We start from the raw sequence: 19,287 nt of genomic DNA on the forward strand, positions 1-19,287 counted from the left end.
TTTCGAGTCCACTGGTTTGCAGTCAGGAAATGTCAGAGTAGAAAAGAGAAAGTATGTAAAATGCAGCCTTTGCTTGCTTCCCAAGTACATCCACTGTGTTTAGAGAAAGGCATAGAAAATTGTTTTTAAACATGGTGCTATAATTTGGGGTTGAACTTTTAACAGAGCAACATTAAAGCAGCCTTATATAGTGTTGCAATCCACAGGTAGTGCAGATGCAGTCGGGAGGGTGTGCACGGTGAGCGGAGGCGGCTGAACCTGCTCTGTTGGAAACGTGTCTGATCTGAACTAGAATAGAGCTGTACCTGCCTCTTGATTAGAAAATACATGTGATACTTCTGTCATTTTCTGATGATTTATAGCTTCTTCTCTATCCCCCACTCCTCATCGCAAGACAAGCTTAAAACAGAACAAGAGAAATGTTTGAAGCAGCAATCATCAGGCCTTTCAGAGAAAGAGTCTGATAGTGGAAAAAAACTTTTCAATAAGTATACTTTGATCATGTAAAGGTCATGAAATGGTGGTATGAAACGGAAGACTCAAGCTTTAACATTGATAGGGATCTGGACTCCAATTTCTGCACATTCCTGGGAGCAGAGGTTCGGTTTGGGTGAACTGAAGTCAAGATGAGAGCATGCACAAGCTGAGAAACAGCTCCTCATTCGGGGAAGAGGCCTCGGGATATAGTGCTCAGAGGCACAGAGCAGCGCGCTCAGCCTGCAGAGTAAAAATAATTCTGTGTTCCTGCCGCAGGGCCTGAGCAGCGGTGGGGAGCAGCAGGCTCTGCCTGCCAGCGCCGGAGGGCACGGTGAGCGGGTGCTGCGCCTGACCCACAGCCCCACTGCCCCTGCTCTGAGGCTGCACTGAGCGGGGCTGGCACTGCTTGCACGGAGCAGTAGAGAGAGGGGAATTGGGTTCTCCTTCTACTCCTGTGTTTTCTGACACTCCTGGCTAGCTGAATAGTTAAAGCGTGATGCAGAGTAGGAGGCAGCGACATTTTTGCTCTGGTTCTTCCATCCTGCAAGGCATCAAGCCTGGCAGACACTGACCACGAAATGGCCCAGTGCTTTTCTGCAGTCACGCCTGGGCCGTGGGAGTGCTTATCGTGGCTACTTAGGAGCCGGCCCCAGAAATCTTTGTTGTGTTTGCATTCTCTGGAATAAAAAGGTTTGAACACCTGAAAAACCTGGGTTCAGCCTTCATAAATGGATGGCAGTGCTGTGCCCGTGCCGTCAGCCCACCCTGCAGCTCATGTCCACAGCAGCAGCGGTGAGGGGACGAGGGGGTGCTGGTTTGTGGAGTCTCTGCTGGGCACAGCTGTGCACGGGAGCTGCCTTGTTTTACCATAGCACATACTCATTACTGCCTGCATGTTGCATTCAAAGCAGCAGAGGTGCTCATGTAGCCTGCAGGGGTAAAGTTTGGTAACACCAAAACCTTGAGGATAAATTGAGTCCTGTGGAAAAAAAGGCATTCCTATGTGCCTCCACAGCTGCTCTCAGGGCTGAATTGCTTCATTACCTTTGTTCATCTTTCCCAGCTTGTTTTTCCCTTCAATGCCATTCTGCATTATTGCTAACACTGTTATTTCCTAAGTTTATTCACTAAGTTTAACTGCCACCTTAGTTCTCTGTCCTGGCCCAAATATGGAGAAAGGCTTTTCTCTCCCCTGGAGGTATTTTCCCAGCAGTCCGAGAGCTGAGTCCTGTCGAGTGTTCAGCACTCTCAAGCACATTCCCATGGGATTTAGCACTTCAGAGGGCTGAGCCCATAAAACCAGACAAGCAAGGACCGATGCCCATTTCCGCATGTAACAGGATCGTTTTCTAACCTCAAGGTAGTGCAGATGTTTTTGGTTTTGCTTCCTTTCCCCTCTTCTGTTCACATGGTGGATTGATGGGACTCGGCATTGCAAAAGAAATGGGGTTTTATGGTAGCACAGGAATGCGAGCAATTAGCACACAAGGGAAAAATAAGAGTGCTGCCACAATGTGCACATTCAGAGCCTGATCCAAAGCTCCTTTTATTCAGTCATGACAGAAATCAGTGTCTAATATTTCATGCTTTTTTAGAGGTTGTTAAATCTTTCATGGGTACAAATTTTTGGCAAAAACTGTTTAGCAAGATTCTTGCCAAAAGGTTTATGGTAGAATTTTGTAATGGAAAATAGAATAGATTTCTAAGCAGAGGTTATTCAGATCTGATGTCATTTTGTATCTTGTGCTTTTGTTGTTTCTTGCCAATTTTTATTAAAGATTTATTTGTCTTTTTCCATGCATATTGCCCATGAAACCCTCCATTACTGACTGCGGAGAGTTTGGTTCAGCCTGCACTGGAGGAGTGGCATGGGAGCCAGAGCAGCAGTCAGTCAAAACCAGAACCAGGGGCTTTCATGATGTTATTATTCAGAGGAAACTTATTTATGGAAAGTGAAAATGTGGCCATCCTGTAGGTGAGAATTAAAGTCCTGTGCCCCACGTAAGATACATGGGAAGCGTTTCCATTTGGGAAGTGTTTCCATTTGAGTATTCAGCCGGGTGCAGCCTCTGGGCTGTAGTTCCTGCAAGGCTGGGAGAGCTGCAGAATTGCTTTGCTCTGTAAGTGCCCTCACCCCATCTCGCCCAGGAAGGCTGGCAAGGTCAGAGCTGCCGGCCTCCGCAAGGTAACGCAGAGATAAGTGAAACACAGGTACAAGTCTGTTCACCATGCTGTCCTCCGTACAGCAGGCAGCAGTCCTGTGCCCCAGCTCCCAGGACTGGACTATACTCTGCCCTGTTTGCGGCACCATTTCCTTTCAGGTCTGCTTGGCTTGCCTGTTGGTTTGTGGGGGGCTTTTCCCCCCTCTATGGCATTAGCAGTACATCTGCAAACAAGCAAGTACAGACTCAGCACAGGTGCAGGCGGAGAGTCGTGGCATCTGATTAACAAGGTCTGAGCAGGCAGAACTCACTAATGAAAATGACCTTACTGAAAGATGTTTGTTTCAACTGCCACTGCCGCAGAGGCTTGAGACCCCAAGGAGACTGAGGCACAGCTGCTGTTTATGCATTGCAAGAATGTGATCTTGAGACTGAAAGGATTATGTCTTGACAGTGGCTTAGGTCAGTAAGGGGAGAGGTCTGAGCACTCTGTACAGCTCCTGTTCCCATCACAGCATTGCCTCTGGTCTTTGGTGAAATTAAATATTTAGGATCTCTCCATCTTGCTTATTTCCGCCTGCTTTTAAATTCCTTTTTATCCATCTGGGTAAGAGACATCCAGCTGCACCTTTTTTCTCCGCTGTTACAACAACACTAGATGTATAGGAGGAATAAAAGGGACTATTATCCCTCTAGTAACAAAACAAACATGAAAGAAAACCAGCGCTCCAACAAATCTGCAGTGCACTTTGGCACAATGCTGCAGCACTGTCTGTATAACTCCGTTTATCTGGAGGTCCCTGGGAACACCCATAATCTGCAAATAACTGTTAAGAAAATCACTGGAGCTGGCGGAAGACTTTGAGGAAGCTGCTTTTTGCTTCTGCTGCCCTGGAGAGCAGCAGAGAGAGGATACCAGCCGGTTTTGGCAGAACTACACTCCAGCAAGCAGGGTGACATTAAAGCACTTCGCTTTGCAAAGCTTCCTGGCATGTTCTGGGGCTTGCAGACTGCAACCTTTGTATGGTTTAGTCCCAGGGATATAACCAAGCTTCCAGTAATCGTGGTATTAAGTTTTCTCCCTGCCTTTCTAAAGCTCTTGGTATTGTGACAGTAATTTCAACCGGTCAAGGGTAAAATGAAGCCCTAAAAAGTATGATGCAGCAGAAAGAATTTTATTCTTTAGCTGTGACGCAGATGCACCAGCTTTGTGTTTAAAAACAGCTTTTGTTGACAGGATCATCTGATGTGCCATTCTAACCCAAAGCTGGTTTGAGATCTGACAAGTAAAGCTGCCAGTGAGTAAGGGTTGTTTTTCCTAGCAAACATCCGTCTTTATAACTGCACAGGATTAGAAATGTCAGTAAATCAGATCTACCTCCTGCCAATTGTGAGCCCTCCTGCAATTTGTTTAACTACCCACCAGCAAGAGAATTGTGAAAGCTGGATTTTATGCATGCTGACTGCTGAGTATTTACAGCATTTAACCTTATACTGTGCTTAAAGGAGCATGGAGCTAATTAAAAACCAAGATTCACCGTACCTTTAAATCTGCATTTTCTTCCAAGAGGCATCTTTCAGTGCATCAGAATATTTTTCATTTTAAAGCTGAAAACAGTAATTCTCACGAACTTGTTATATCGTAGTGGCAGTAAGGAGGCAAAGGACCAATACGTGCCAAGCAGTATTGGTGTCCCAGGTAGTCTGGTGACCTTGCTACTGGCCATGTTGTTTTATTTCTGGGTTTCCTGGGTTTTACTGTTGTGGCATTGGAGATCATGTTTATGAGAGAGAACCTTTCCATATCTCTGTGCTCCATGGGGTGGGAGGGACCTCTGTGTGCCCACAGGTGGGAGGCCAGGAAAGAAACTGTGCAGCTAGTTCCCCATCTGCTCTGCTTCTGATTAAAGTGTTACGTCTCCAGAATCAGTCTTTCCCCCCATTTCATTGTGGCTAGGAAACCCCACAGGTTTCAGTTCCCAAAACCTTTACCCAGGCATCGCCCCCCTGCCACAGCAGCAGTCCCCGTGCAGTTCCAGTTTCTGCTGGCTTGCTCATGAGAAAGGAAGGAGCAGGCTGGTGTCACTGGGGCCCCATTCACTTGGGGGGGGGGGGGGGGGGGGGGGGGCAGCCTCTTACTTCCCTCCTCCTGCACGTAGCCTGATGTCAGTGCTTAAGCAGGTATGTAATTTCTCCTTCCCACGACCCCTCAGCAGAGTCCTTCTGGGGGACGAATTGTATGGGGCCAGCTCAGGCTCCATCTTGAAGGCTTTAGCAACTGTTTGTTCTGCTGTGCTTCTTGTAGGGCTGCCACTGTTCCCAGGCCTGGGGACCTCAACCAGGTCTCTTCAGCCCCAGCTGCACCTCAGATGCAGTATCTCATCCTTATGTCCCTACACAGTGACATCCACCTGGCTGTGGAGCCTGCCCTTCTTTTGCCGATGCCTCCTGAAGCATCAAAGTTTAACAGGCTTTACAGTTTATATACAGCCTGTGAAAGCATGGGGGAAAAGACACGTAAAATACCCTAAACTGTTTAATTACTTAATTATCAGGCGGTGATTTCGATACGGCTTTCAATATGACATAAGCAAAAACTCTGCGCTTCTGAGCAATGACAAATGCTGAGCAGGGGCTGGGTTAGCGGCAGGGCTGCGCTCTGCCCTTCAGCGTGCCCCTCTGGCTCCTGCCTGCTCAGTCCCTCCGAAGGGTGGCAAACGGAAAAGCTTGGCTACAGAAAAGACCACAAATGGCTTGTAAACAAAAAGAAAGGTTTATAGGGGGTAGAGCTTAAAATTAGCGTACAACCTAATGTTGTAAGGTACATATTGAAAAGCTGTGTGTGTTGGGAAAACGGTTTGAAAAAAAATAAACACAGCATCACTATATTTGTTTATTATAGAGCAGTGCCAGGAGCTTATGTAGACAACTGTGTAGCATATAGACCACAGCAAACAGGAATTATATTTGCTCTGTGCTGCTTAGTACAGTATGAAAGCTTGATGTTGAGCTGTAATAATCCCATTTCAAACATTATTTTGTTGTTAATATTGATACAAAATATTTTATACAATGTTTCTGTCTGCTTCCTCCCCCTAGTTGCCTTATTTTCCATAGTGGGTTGAGGGTGAGGGGAGGAGAACAGGTTTAAGGATTTTTTTTGTTTGTTTGTTTAAAGGGTTATTTGTTTACATGTGGAAATTCTTCATATGTAGGCCAGCTATGTTATGATTATATTTGTTTTATTGACATGAAATAAATAAGTTCAGACAATAGATATTTTTTAATCATCGGATGCAGTGCTTGCTTCAGCACCCAGCTTTGGAAACATGACTTGATGAGGTAAAATTGTCAAAGTTCTTCTGGAACATAATTTCATGACCGCCAGCTAGCCTTAGACTCTAAAGTAACGTCATTTATTTATAATTTAAGCAGTAATTCTTGTAACAGTATTAAGTCACTAGCATAGCATTTAGGAAACTGCTCTTGTATTTATTTATGCTGGTCCTATAAATTGTTGGTACTACAAGAAGCAATGTCTGGAGTGCTGCTGACCTCAATAAGTCATGCACCAGGCTGCTGAGGCTCCTCAGCGGGTCGGCAGGTGCTAACATGCCAGGGAAAGTGTCGTGTAAGATAACCTTTCTCCATTTTGTAAATGCTGAGAAGTCTTGTCTTTTGTGTGTGTGTTTAAGATCTTGTGTTTAGCAAGATATAGGCAGAGCTGTCTTTTAAATCCCAAATTTTCCCCACCATATTATTTTGGTGTCAGACCTTGTTTCTGTGTGTGCTGGGCGCTGAGAAGCTGTAAAAAGTTAATGGATGTCCGATGAGAGATTATATCATCATGAATTTGTGCCTCCATCTCATAGGACTCAGACTGACTGCAAGATGATTTGTTGCCCAGAGAGCTTCATGTCTTGAATTAGTTAATAACAGCAATGTGCTAGAAGCTCACTACAGGCTTTAAGGACACATTCTGTAGAATAAATGCACAGGTATTGGCATGCTAAATGAGCAAGGCTTTCATACTATTTGTGTGACATAAAGCAAACTGTTACATAAAGTTGAAGCTAGCATGTGCTTGTTGCTTGGATTGGTGTGGAAATATGTGTGGGTTTGGCAGAATATAGGCTATATTGCTAATCTTATAACACGTTCTTTAGGGTGAGGAAGCAAAAAACATTCCTGGTGAATCTGTAACAGAGGAACAGTTTACCGATGAAGAAGGCAACATCATCACGAGAAAAGTAATCATGAATTATATCACTGCTCTGAGTCTTTGCATTCAAGTAACTTCTTTTAAAATACTTTCTCCCTTTAGAATCTAGGAAAAAAAAAAATCGATACTTTCTATGTATTGCTTCCCACAGATCACCCGGAAGGTAGTAAGACGCGTTGTTATCCCCCATGAGAGGAAAGTTGGTGAAATGGTAATGGAACGGGGAGTACCAGGAAATAACAGTAGACGCAGAGGGTTGTGTTGACTGCTAGAAAGTGCTGCTAAAGGGCTGGAGGTCTGCATTTAACAAGAAGCCTTGGCAAAGTGTGGTGTTTGCTGTTATTGACAAGTTGTGCGTTTGGGTAACAGGGCAGGGGTCTCTCTGTGCTGTGCGCGGGCAGGGGGGCCTGGCTGAACCCTGTTGGCACAGAAGCACTGCGGTCTGTTTCTGTATAACCGGCAGCAGACTTAAACGGTAGCTTTGGGCCCTGTTTTGTGCCATCAAGATAAGCCAAGTCTGTGGTTTTAGTTAAGCCCTTGCAGAATTTGTGCCTTATGCCTGCAGGTGTAGTGTGTTGCTTTTTCACCAGCCCAAAGGAATGGGCTGCAGTCTGGTCCCCACCAGCCGCTCGCTCACCTGTGTGATACCCCTGTGCTAGTGACTGAGAGCTTGCAGGATTCAGAGGAACATACCTGAGCAATGGTATCCTTTACAAGCAAGCACCAAGACAGGATTTTGTCCCCGGTGATTAAAATCAGACGCCCTTCTGCAGGGCTGAGCTGTGCCCAGCTTCAGCACCCCCAAAAAGAGAGGAGGGAGCGGGAAGGGCAGGCCTGTTTTGCCTCAGCACACCCCAGCCCCTCTGGCAGGGGGCTCCAGGGGGACAGGCAGGACGTGCCTCGAGCTGTCCTCTGTCCCAAGGAGGCTTTGGGGGAACAGGCAGCACTTCTGAAGACAAATGGTTTCAGGGGAGCTCACGCCTTGTTCCCTAGTGCGTAGCCCTTGAGAGGTCTTTGATCCAGTAGAGTTGTCATTGGGGTTAATGGAATTTTTGTCTGAGTGAAAACAGATTCAGAAACAAACAAAGATATCAAATACTCTTTATCTGCTGGTAACAAAACAAACAAACAGAAAGTTAAAAAAGGGGACACACACAATGTAGAAATAGGACAGTTGAAACAAACGTATTTCCATCCCCTCTTTCATAGTCCTTTATCAGGGAAAAAATAAATCCCACCCAGCAAAAGAGAAACATTTTCAATTTGCTGCATCGGATTAGATTAGTTGGAAACTGCAAATAGTTACAAATACATCAATGCGTATCACCCGAGGGGTAATTCGGCTGATAACCACACATAAACAGATGCCTTTCTCTGATGTGAATGAGGCTTGTGATTATTGGAGTATTTATTTTTAGATGATTATTGAGCTACTTTTAATAAGCAAAGATGCATTTTATTTTGTGGTTTGCTGTTTAAAGACACTGAAACCTGCACTGCTTGTCACTGTCATTGGTTTTACTTCTGCTCTGCTTCAGTGGTGGTTTTTGCTGGCTTTCTTCCTCCTCCCTTTATTCCATTACTAACCTGCTCACTTTAAAGCACAGACATTGTGAAACATCATGACAGCAGCCATGGCCTGTGCTGTTAGAAATGTCTGCCAATCCTGGCTGACCTGGGAGGCCGGCTAGGAGAGGTGATTTTCCTTGATGTTGATACTGAATCCTGCTACAGTTGGTGGCAGGGGTTCTGCCGAGGGCTGCTGGTCAGGCACTCCAGCCCAGCGGTCGTGTTGAAAGTGTAAACCAGTGGTTTCTACTTGAAGATGATATTTCAGGCCTGTGCTTTTGCAGCTCAGCAGAGTGGATAAGCAGATTGTGTCTATCTTTGAAATGAAGTGTTAATGTGATTTAACTGCTTTTACTTGTTCTGTTACAGCAAAATGTGGAGCCTGTGTTGGAAGCAGGTTTATGATTACGAGCACTGTCTGCAGACTACGTTAATGTTTATACTTCTCCTTTAAAGCAGGGAGAAGCTTACAAAGTTAAGACAAAGAAAGAAGTCAGACACGTGGAGAAGAAAAGTTACTCATGAAAGCTGAAAGCCGACCACTGAACGGTCAGTGTGATCAATTTTCTTCCATTACTAAAGCGTTTTTCCAGCACAGCACAGCGCAGCGCAGGGGCTAGGACCTGGACTGCACAATGGCTTGCTTCTGCTACCTTTACATTGCTTTTGAGCTGCAAAACTGAATAGATGGCCTTTGACCTTGCAAGCAGAAAATCACCCTGAGTTCACATATAGAAACTGAGATTTGCCTCTTGGAACATAAAGTGAAGCGATACTGAGGCATGTGTAAGATTTTAGGGAGTTTTACGAAGTCCAGTGTTAGTAATCCACAGCACTTTCTACTCCTAAAAGTCAGCTTAAACACAAATAATGCAGCAGCTGCACACAAGTAAATCTGCTGGGAGTGCAAGGCTTCTTCCACTGTTGGGTATGTGATCTGAGGGCAGTTATGCAAGTCAAAGTCCTTCTAAGAGACAGTGAAGTGTTTCAATATTTGCCAACAAATAATCCTTACCAACTGTTTCTTGTGAATTTTACTGATCCAGCCTTAACAATTGTAACAAAACAGCAGCTGACAGTATAAGGGCTTCCCAAACTAAAACCAAATGCATGGACTAAGACACTCTTGCAGGGGCTCTGTAACGGCGTGCTGGAGCACCGTGAAGCTGGAGGCTACACATGATCATATAGCTGTGGTCACACAGCAAATGTGCCTGTGAATGTGGGAGGAGCCGGTCTGTGTCTATCGATGCTGGTCAGTCAGTCGTGGCGTCAAGTGCGTATGTTTAGCACATTCATGTCTTCTTTCTACTCAGAACTTCTTTTAGTTTTTCTGGGGTTTAGGAATTGGGCAAAGGAAGAGTTTATGAAGTGCAAGTCTACGTGTTATCCTTTTCATATACGTCATCTGGTATAAGTTGACTGCAGGACTTAAGATCGGGATAAACAGGACCTGGAAAACATACCAGATAGTGTTGTGGAGGTAAAGGACAGAAGCAGAGTCTCTCCTGAGTCTCTGGTCCTTTCCAACTGCTGCAATGTAAGGTAGCCCCTAAAGCCACCTGGCTGTACGGGCTGTCTGTGCGCGTGAGCAGTGCCGTCTGAGACCAGCAGCACTCAGCGTGGGATCTAGCTGAGGGCTTTATGGGATCAAGCCCTAAGGAGCGAGCTCTGCAAGGCAACTCGCGTGCTTTCAGCATGTGGTAAGCACCTACTGCCTCCACCTAGCGCAACCGCTGAATTCCTGCTTTTATTGAGAGCCCTCCCCTGTGTGCTAATAGAATAATATGGCTTCACGTGGCTCGCTGCTCAACACACACATATTTAATGTTTTCAAAAGGAAGGTGATTCTTTTGACACACATTACTCCTTCATGGAGCTCAAGGATTCGGGAGGAAAGGAAGCCAAAGGGATGGTACTGCTTGTGTGAAACTGTGTCCCAGGTTGGTTCCTGTGCTTCTCCATTGTCAATCTGCAGGGGGAAACCAGTGGAAATTTGTGAATTCTAAGGCACTGGAGGCAAGATGGGGCATTGAACCCCATAAGCAGTGCAGATAAAGAGTCCGCCAGCATACAAGCATGACGCAACACACATTGGGGATAAGGGAGAAGCATTTCTTTCTAAAATAAAATGGCATTATTAAGGCAGTCCTTGCCTAACGTATGAAACACATTCTGACCTTCAGAAAGCCAGAGTCTGAGTTCCTCAGAACCAGATTTGCTTCCATGACTGCTGATGCATTTCTCCTGTGATTTCCAGTAGGCAACTCTTCCATGCTAGAGCCCCTGAGGAACTCAGAGAGTCTTCCTTAGATAATAAACATTTGCTCTGGGGGGTACTTTGTCCAATAAAATGAATGTCTGTGGTCCAAACTTTGATATGATAAGCATGACGAAATGTGCATTAAGTAATTGTGAGCCCAGTCAAGAGTCTATTGAGAACATTTTATTTGAATGTAAAAGGGATGTATTTGCATAGACAAGGGATCTGATAGAAAACTAGTTTGTTTCTTGATCACAGAGGACAAAATAATCCTGTTTGGTAGGCAGAGGTGTTGCTTTTCCTTTGAATGTCTGAAAAAAATGGCATTAGCTGGATTTTGCTGTAAAAATGTCTTTGTCACCATTACAAATAAACCCATGGTGAAATACAAGTTGAAAGGAAAAGCCAAGAACTTTTACATGCATTTCTGCAGCACAGCACTGTGTGAGCTGGTGTGACTGCTGCAATGTGAATAGATGGCTTTTAGCAGCAGGATAGATTTATGACAGCCATAGTTGTGGGCGAGGACAGATTGTTTTAGGCTAGAAGGAGAGCACAAGCACTCCTGGGGAACACGCGTGGACCTGTGACCTGATTAGTAAACAGGCATGTCCATGCCAGTCTGAATCCCACAGGCGCTGCTCAAGCCGCACTCCCAAACAGATTTCCCTGTGCCCAGGTACTGGGGAGTCACAGGTTTTCCAGCTCCTGTTTGCCAGTGTGTGTGCATGTATTTCTGCTTCCTGCCTCCTTGCTGCAAGATACTGCTGTGGTACAATCCACAAATTTGCTGTCCTTATGTGCATGGCCGCATGACTGGTTTTGGACAGGTGAGAGAGTAGGAGCGGGGCCTCCCGTCTCCTCAGTGCCACTCACGCGAGAGATGGATGGGGCTGCTCCTCTTCCTCACTTTGTCCTTTGCCAAGCCTCCTAAAGGCTGGACTCTGCATTTCTGGCTCTCCCAGTCACGTTCCCCAAGCAACTGGCAGAGGTGGGTGTGCGAGGAGTGCAGGTTTTCCACCACGGTGGGGATGTTTGCACACAATATACCAAAATGTGCTGTAAAAGCAGCAGCACTCTCATTCTGGAGATGATGCTATTTCTTTGGCTATAGAGAGTACCTATTCCTTGTCATCGCTGGATCTGACAAGCTGGTACTTTATGTGGGGTGATGAAATGCAGCGTGTTGCAAAGGTATTTGTAAATCCATTCATGAGCAACGTGGACGTCTGCAGCTGCACTTTGCCTTCATGCCGGGAGCTCAACTAATGTCATTACCTACCTAGGAAGTGTGTGATTTGCCCTATTGCAGAATTCCATGATGCCAATCAGAACTTTTCTTTTTAGACAGGGAAAGGCACAAATGTGATTCTAATGAGATAATCTGAAATGATTTGTGCTATCTTTTCTTTCCATAGGATTGTGTGCTTTTACTGCCAGTATTCTAGAGGGACACTCATGGAAGAAAAATCAACAGGAATTAAACATTCACCTATAAAATTGTGTGTGTGTTTGCTGCTTCCACACATTAACCGCATGGTTTTTATGCAAAAACAAACAAACAAACAAACAAAAAAATACAAAAAAATTAATTTAGCATGAGCCAATTTACAGAGCATGGAAATTCACATTCATTCACAGGATTGAAGGGTGCGCAGTTACCAATGCAGCGTATATACAAGATGCCATGCTGTTAACAGCTTCTTTCAAGCAGTTTGATGTCATCTCAAAAGAAATTCCTGTGGCCAGAGGGAATGTACGAAGATGAAATGGTTAAACAATGGAAAGACACTAAAATTACTAAAATCCACAACAGCTCGCCTTATTTTTCTTGGACCCAAACTGTCAGGGTATAAAACACTATTTGTTTCTTTTTTAAACATCGATAGTTTTGCTGTAAATAAATAACACTGTATAAATTCTAACAAAATAGAATAAATGTTGATAAGGCACTGCCTTTTCGATCACAAACAGAATATTGCAAATGCATTGAGCAGGCTAGGTGTCTCAAATGGCTGCACCTACAGGGATATTCTGGGTGTATCTTCACAGATTCTTGTATATTAGCAATTATAATGTTTGTATATGCAAAAATGCTAGCTTGATTTTAAAAAAATCTTTAAAATCTGCTGCAAATTTAAATGATTCCCAAAATGAGGAATTCTGTAGTTCTGTGAAAAATTTTCTTCAGAGTACTAATATTTTGATGCATGTGTTTCACCTTATTTTGATTAAATCTTTTCCAGTTTTGCAAACACTATACCGCAACATGAAAAATAAGATTTTATCTGTAAACACAAAGCCCTTCATCTAATATTTGTTGCTGATGCCAATTTTTCAATGAAATGACCTAAAACCCATAACATATACAGTAGTTGCATTATGGGGAGGGGGGTGCTATCTGTTCTCGCTTTATAATGGGGGTAATGCTTGCAGCTTTAGAAGTGGGTTGGTGCTCTAAGGAGCACAAGTTTGGGATATTTTTAAATGAACTGAAGAGAAATTATTAGCTAATAGACTGGCAGCACGCTGTAAAATTATTACTGTATTGTGTACTGGCTATAAGATGTAGAATCTTTCAGTAAGCCAATCATCTGTAATCATCCTAGCAGTGTAATATTAGGTTGTTAAGGCTGCTGTGTTTTAAAGGGCATTTTTATTTGGGTTTTGGTGAAATACTTTAATTTGTTGATTATATTCATATGGAAACAACATTCATTGATAATAGCTCTAATTACATATGTATGAAAACAACAAACACTGGATGATCTAGTTGATTATTTAAGCATAAAATAAATTGTGTTAAAACTCTTGGATAACGTGTATTTGGCAGTGTTCTTGTACCCTATAGACATGCAGCTTCACAAGGCCAGCCATTAACCACCCCTGGCTTTTTGCTGCTTTTCCTCTTAGTTCCTTTTGTCAGATCCACCTCCTTGTCTTCCCAGTGTGACAGGCCGTCACTTGGCAGGCTGTCTCCAGGTGGGGGGAACGGGAGGTAAACACAGCAGCCAGCACATCCTCAGCAAAACTAAGGAAAGCCCACCTCCCTGGAATGTAAGAGACTCCACGGATGTGGGGAAAGGACCTGTGCAACAGGGGTATGCACAGCCTCTTCTCCAACATGTGTTAACTCTGAACTTCCTTTAATTTCTTTAGCCCCATTGAGAACCAGGAAAAGCACTCCCAAAACCAGCTTTCTCCCCAGTGTGTATCAGTTGGACCAATAACCAATCTGCTGCAGATGATGTAAATACAATGTACCTATCCTGTATATTGCATGCACTTCCTGTATATTATAGGTCATGGACCACTACATAAAAAGTGCGGCCAGACAAAGTTTTGGACACAGCATCAGTAGACACTCACTGCTCCGAGTGTGTGTGCAAGCTTCTGCTCAGGTGCAATAAGTACATTTTATTATTCAAGATTCAGTTTTACCAGGCTTTTGAGGCAACATGAAGATGATGTATATTACCCCAGCTTGGCACCCGACAAAGCACTGCTCCTACAGATAAAACTCAGTCTGCTTGTTGTTTTATCTGCCGACCCATGCAGGAACTGGTCCTCACCTGGGTCAGTCAGCAAAGCTCTCCTGCCTGTGGTGGAAAGCACTTGGCTTCAGGAGACTGTGACAGGTTGGTTTTGTTAGTGTTTCTGAGTTATTAGGGCTGCCAGCTTTTGAAGCAGTGACAGTAAATGGTTTTCATCATTTTAGCAGCCAGTCTGTGTTGCAATGCATGTTTTACCTAGGTCAGAATACTGCTGGTACAATGTTGATGGTTCAGGTGTAACACCAGAGTCTGGAGGGCAAATGCCACTTATGCCACTGGAAAGCAACCACATCTGACTGCAGCTCACAGTCCAACAGCAGCGATCATCCTCCTGGAGACCTCGCTGCCCAGATGCCTCTCTCCTGCTCATGAGTACTGAAATCAGCTGAATGAAAAATGAAAATGATGTTTTCAGTAAATGGTGTGCAGATGTATATATTTAATATTACATGATGATTTTACAGTTGGAAGCAAAGGCTGTGGTGACCACCAGCAGGAAAGCAGGAGCGGCGCTGGAGAGCAGCCTCACTTCATCTCTCTGTAACAGCATCCAAAAGGCAGCATTTCTTTTAACTCCATCTCTCCTCTGCCTGGTGCCCTGTTAGTGCCTGATGCTTATGAGGAAGAAAGCTGTGCTTGTACCTGGAACTGTCGTTCTGGCAGTCAGAAGCTGTCTTTATACAGACAGAAGGGTGGGGTTGCCTGTGCAGGTAGCTGAGGTGTGCAGGGGAATCTCAACAGATCTGCTGCTGCTGGTGATTTATGTGGCATCTTCAAGCTAGGTGAGTCGATCTTAACTGCGACAGCGCATGTGAGTAACTGCTGGCTCGCCTTGAGGCTCCCAAGGATGCTTTTGCAGCAAGGCCCAGCTGTGGGTAGCACTCAGCACCTGAGCAGGCTGCAACTAGCGCAGACGTGCCTCTCGGGCCAGCTGGGCCAGCACCCAACGTGCCCAGGCAGGGCAGTCCCCCAGCACCAGCAGGTCCTGGTCCTCCAGCTCCTGCCACACAGGCTGGCTGTGTCGCTGCTTGCTGCCTTCTGTGAAGCTTTGGTAAAACGGAGACAGCAAAGGTTGGAACTTCATACCTAAACCTGCAGTTTAAAATTTCACGTTAAATGTTGAACAAACAGGAATTTCTGGGTGTTGGTTTGTTTTGCACTGAGGGTATTGATTCTAACAGTAGTAGCTCAGGATATTGGGGAAAAAATGGTTGAAGCATAAACGGTCATTTGAGAAGGAAAATGGAAATCTTGCCAGGACTAGCAAAGGGCAGACAGTAAGCGAGGGCTCTACCTCTAATGTGCACTTTTGTCTTTTTTTCGTGTTTTCTCCAGTGAGAACATTCCCCTTAGAGGCAAAACTGTAAGCCATGGGACTTCTATTGCATCTCTTAAAATAAACTCGATTGCTAAATACAGCCTTCTTTTCATCTGATATTTGTTTAGCACTACCTAATAATAATTCTGCAGAGTATCCTACCATACTTTTCCCATTTCTGCAAGAATAACAATTATATTTTATATGTGGCCAGTAATAGTTTTAATGTCAGAAATTCTAAGAGCTCCCATAGTGCAGACTTGACATTAGTGGGATAAATGGGGTTGCTTGCAGGATTGCAGCATCCTGCTAATTAATGTTCATTTCCTTGTGGGTTGTTTAACACAGGCTTTGCCTGTAGTGCACATTGTGCAGGAAACTGGGATGTGCTCTACTAGGGGCTGCTGCAGTCTGGCTGGCGGGCCATGCGGTCCCAAAAACCTCTCTATGGCCCCGATGGAAGGAGTCTATAACTGGGGCTTCTTTGGGCTCAAGGGAGTCAGTAAAATCTGATAAACTCACTGAAGCCCACCAGTGGCAATTTTTATCACATGATCCTGACAGCAAACCCGGTGTAAGCAGCTTGGCCTGGAGGAAAGCGGGCGCAGCTGCCCCAGGGTGAGCTGTGGGGCCACGTGAGGCCCTGTGCAGTTGGAGGGCTCTGCAGAGGCAGCAGCAATGGCTTTGGGGCAGCCCCCTGCCCCTGCCAGCCCCCTCCCCAGGAAGGGGGTGCAAGCTGGAGGGCTAGCGGGATCACCTGGCTGAGGCTGGTGCAGGGCTGCTGGGCAGGGTATTGGCAAGGGTCTCGTTTTTTTGTACTAGCTACGTGTACAAGGTATGAAAATGTTACTGTTGACCTCATTGCATCCTTGGCCCTGGGGTCATGCACTGGAACTGCCAAGGGGCAGCAGGATGGAGTGGATGCAAACAGGACCTCTGTTTCCAGGGCAGATCCCACCAAACTGTGGCTGGAGAAGGAAAAGCTCCTGGCTTAGCTTCCCTCTAACCCCAGAGGGAGGGAGGGAGGGAAAACATGGTGATAACGAGGAGGAAAATTTTCTTGCTTCAGTGAAAGCACAGCAGTTTTCCAATGGAGATGCAGACCCTAGGGTAGGAAGAGGGAAGATGGGAAGGTTAGACCCAGCCTGCTGCAAAGTGCTTCACATAAAAAATAGTCCATTACTGGGAAAGAAAAAGGTCAGTGAAGGACAGAAAAATGAGCTGCTCAAGAAAAATCTATGTACATGCCACATTTTTCATAACTGCTGATGCTAAAAACAGTATGCTAATTGTGCATGGCTTTATTTATTTGACCCAAAGTCCTGGAGGAAGGCAAAGATTTATAATAAAAGTTTTATTGGTACTTTTCCCATCATGCTAATGTTCAATTATTGAGAGCCATTTGGGCTATAAAACAGCAATGCACAGTAATTCCCTGTTCACCAACTTCCTTGGAAGGCCTCCAGAGGCTGGATATCATTGTGGCACCGCCAGACCAACAGAACCAACCTAGTACGAATGCTGAAAAAAAATCCCCTGGGAGAACAAGGATACAAAAGCAAAGCCTCAGAGCTGAAGATGCGTCAGCTACTGGGTGGCTATTGTGTGGCATATTTTCCTATTCAGATACTCTACCTTGCACAGAGACTTCTTTTCTAATACAGGTTTCTGATTAAATAATTGTTGGTAGGAAAAGCAAAGCAGGATGGTGTTATCTTTGTCTGGATTGCTTGTTAGAAAACACGGTTTACCCAGCACCAGTAGAGACCTTAATCAACAACATTAGCAAATTGTGGTTTTTTTCCTGCTCGTACAAATCCCTTTCATATCGAGGTTTCTCTCCTTCAACAATGGTGAAATCTCCACATAGGCACTTCATTTTCCCCTTTGAATATTCTCTTGTATACAGGTCACAATTTTTCTTAACACTGCTTCAGTTTATTTTCATAGCAATATTTTACATTAATTGAATTTTAATGTGGCTTTGTCTTCATTTCTCCCTGCTCCCCCACCGCTATTTCAGTCGGGCACTCTGAGTACTGTACAGAATTTTTCCTGGGGTTAATTAGCTTCAGTTGGTCTTTTTCTCTTCGGTCTATAACCACTGAATATTTTAATAAAACTGTATTGTTATAGAAGGTCTTCCAGCTGATTAATGGACCTCTGGAATTATATTAAGGATTACATTAAATCTCTGAACATACCTCTTCTAACCCCTCACACCTAGCAATGTATTTTATACAAATATTTCTACTGTTGATGTGAGTTTATGAAACACTGTTTCTAATTGCCCATTACCTCCTGTAATGATAGTTTCTGTGAATAAATCCTTGCCTTTTTATTGCTTCTCTTTGATGTGAGTATCTGCTCTGCTATTATTACAGTGCCAGTGACATTTTGAGATTCTTTATTTGGACCGACACCTCCCCTTGCCCTCCTAGAGTTTTGCATTTATTTTTTGTACAATAAAAAAATATTGAGGCAAGGAGGATGGGGGACTTGTCCTGCAGGCACTGCAGCAGTGACAGGCTGCTCACAGTGGCTTTTACTCCGCGTCAAGTCCCTCGTCGCCCGTGGTGGGGAACAGGGTCCCAGCAGCAGCCCCCCAAGCAGCCTTGCAGGCGGGCGAAGCTGCGGTGTTGGGGCAGTCTCTGCTGCACACCCTTTAAAAAGGGTTTTTGGTAATTGTGCCTATACCACATAGTTATATTTTTAATTGGTTTGGTTGGGGGGTGTGTGTGCTAATTAAGATAAAATTTTCTCTCCCTGTTTATTAATTGGGAGTAGTTGGCTGTAATTGAAATTAAATATATGGGTGCTATTTTTGAAATGACTGAAATGCTGTTATGACAAGAAGGATGCAGTCTCAGATCTAAACATCAAGGGCCCTTGAGTTTTCCTCCCACTCCCCCACTGACTCAGTGTTTGTCATTGGGCAAGTGCCTCGGCTCGCTACCTCCCTTTCTTGCCTTCCAGCGCTATTGTGCGAATTAATTAGATAATGTTTCAGCGCAGCTTTGAACTGAGAGTGCTACAAAAGTGCCAAGTTATAATTTATTGTTATGAAAGCCTGCATGCTGGCTGGGAGCGAGACCTCTGATGCAACCTCAGTGAAGAGGGACGGCGAGGTGGCCGGGGGAAAGCTCCTCTCTTGCTCAAGATCCCTCTTCTTTATACGCAGCGTCTGCAGCACCTTCAGCCTGCTCTACAAGTGTTCTGCCAACCGAAGCGCCAACAGCTGCACGGTGTGATGCTGGGGACACAGCCCCTGGCTGAGCAGAGCCATGCCGGTTGCTGGATTGGGGATGTCGCCTGCACCTCCCTATCCATTTTCAGGCTAGTCTTGGTGTCCCAAGGAGCAAGAGGCCATGTCCTCTGGAAAATTATAGCGCTCCAAATCAGCAAAGCACTTAAGATTAACATGGATAGGTCTGAAGAGTGACTTAAGGCTAAGCATGCTGTGGGGCTTGCTGGGTAAGATTAGCCCGGAGCAGATGCATGTTTTGCTGATGAAGATTTTCAAATTATTTAGGCCTTGATTCAACAAGACACTCAAACGTGAGCAGTCCCACTAAAGGCAACGGAAATAACTGGCTGATCAAAGCTGGGCAGCTAGATGAAGAAAGACCATTAGTTTACCAATCTCTTTGTTTAGAAACAAGTTTGCTTTGAGGAACATGTTTGCATGCAGAGGCAACGGATCAACCTGGCTTTCCAGTGCC

The 19,287-nt window shown here is 44.8% G+C and overlaps 1 protein-coding gene across 31 annotated transcripts in view; it reads left to right on the forward strand.

Moving 5' to 3' along the window:
- The window catches only part of ANK3 (ankyrin 3), a 374,073-nt gene extending 360,564 nt beyond the window's left edge, over positions 1–13,509 (forward strand). For 27 of the 31 annotated variants that reach the window (XM_040605364.1, XM_040605345.1, XM_040605347.1 and 24 more), the window contains 4 exons: positions 6,806–6,889; positions 7,013–7,072; positions 8,887–8,979; positions 12,112–13,509. In XM_040605364.1, coding sequence (XP_040461298.1) covers positions 6,806–6,889; positions 7,013–7,072; positions 8,887–8,955 — 213 coding nt within the window. In that variant the 3' untranslated portion in view covers positions 8,956–8,979; positions 12,112–13,509. The remainder of the gene's footprint in view (positions 1–6,805; positions 6,890–7,012; positions 7,073–8,886; positions 8,980–12,111) is intronic. The other 4 variants (XM_040605362.1, XM_040605375.1, XM_040605367.1 and 1 more) reach the window with 2 other exon arrangements.
- Positions 13,510–19,287: the final 5,778 nt, after the last annotated feature.

Source organism: Falco naumanni, chromosome 9, assembly GCF_017639655.2.
Source record: "Falco naumanni isolate bFalNau1 chromosome 9, bFalNau1.pat, whole genome shotgun sequence".
Lineage (NCBI taxonomy): Eukaryota > Metazoa > Chordata > Aves > Falconiformes > Falconidae > Falco > Falco naumanni.